General features: G+C 56.5%; 1 protein-coding gene across 1 annotated transcript in view; it reads right to left on the bottom strand.

Annotated features, from left to right (window-relative positions):
* Window positions 1–983, bottom strand: part of LOC105525906 (putative SEC14-like protein 6) — a gene marked incomplete at its 3' end in the record, with an annotated part of 26914 nt that overhangs the window by 21496 nt on the left and 4435 nt on the right. Inside the window, 1 exon segment of the mRNA XM_011961700.1 lies at window positions 620–695. Coding sequence (XP_011817090.1) covers window positions 620–695 — 76 coding nt within the window.

Below are 983 nucleotides of genomic sequence, written 5' to 3'. Positions count from 1 at the left end.
CTGCCGGAACTCGCACTGGCCAGCGAGCGCGGCGCGCAGCCCGGGTTCCCGCCCGCGCCTCTCCCTCCACACTTCCCCGCAAACAGAGGGAGGCGGCTCCGGCCTCAGCCAGCCCAGAGAGGGACTCCCACGGTGCCGTGGTGGACTGAAGGTCTCCTCAAGCACCGCCAGAGTGGATGCCAAGGCCGAGGAGGCGCTGAGAGTGAGGGCTGCTAGCACACTGTCACCTCTCAGCGTGAAGCCAACTGCCATTGGTTGTGAGGATACTCAAGCGGCCCCTGTGAGGAAGAACTGAAGCCTCCTGCAGCCTCCTGCCAACAGCCAGCACAGACTTCCCAGCTACGTTGGGCATCTTGGAAGCAGATCCTCCTGTCCCAAACCTTCAGATGACTGCATCCCTGATGGATATCTTGACTGCAACCTCATGAGAGACCCTGAGTCAGAGCCACCCCACTAAGCGTTTCCATAATTCCTGGCCACAGAAATCATGAGAGAGAATAAATGTTTGCAGTTGTTTTAAATGGCAATATTTTGGAGTAATTTGATAAACTCAATAGATACCTAATACACTCCTCATTCATGCAGTTGACACTACCCCAGCCCCACGCTCTATCCTTACCTCGGAGCCAGCGCAGGAGGAAGTAGTCATCAGGACTGGGCAAGGCAGATGGCACATCTTGGATGTTCTCCTGGAACTGAGGACAGACAGGGAGAGAGCTGGGTCAGAGGTCAACCACCCTCAGTCCTGCAGGTCTCAACTGTGCTTGAGGAAGGGGATGTCTGAGTGAAGAGGGCCCACTCGGGCTGGTAGGATCAGGGCCTGGGTCAAGCCGTAACAGTTTGTTTTCTCCGTCTTGGAAATGGGATGATAGAACCAACTACAGGCCAGGCGCCATGGCTCGCTTTGGGAGGCACTGGCGGGAGGATCACCTGAGGTCAGAAGTTCGAGACCAGCCTGGCCAACATGGTGAATCACCCCATCT

The sequence above is a fragment of the Colobus angolensis genome, unplaced genomic scaffold (assembly GCF_000951035.1).
Source record: "Colobus angolensis palliatus isolate OR3802 unplaced genomic scaffold, Cang.pa_1.0 Scaffold565, whole genome shotgun sequence".
Lineage (NCBI taxonomy): Eukaryota > Metazoa > Chordata > Mammalia > Primates > Cercopithecidae > Colobus > Colobus angolensis.
Note: the sequence above shows the minus strand (reverse complement) of the source record. Positions and strands in the feature narration are given on the sequence as shown.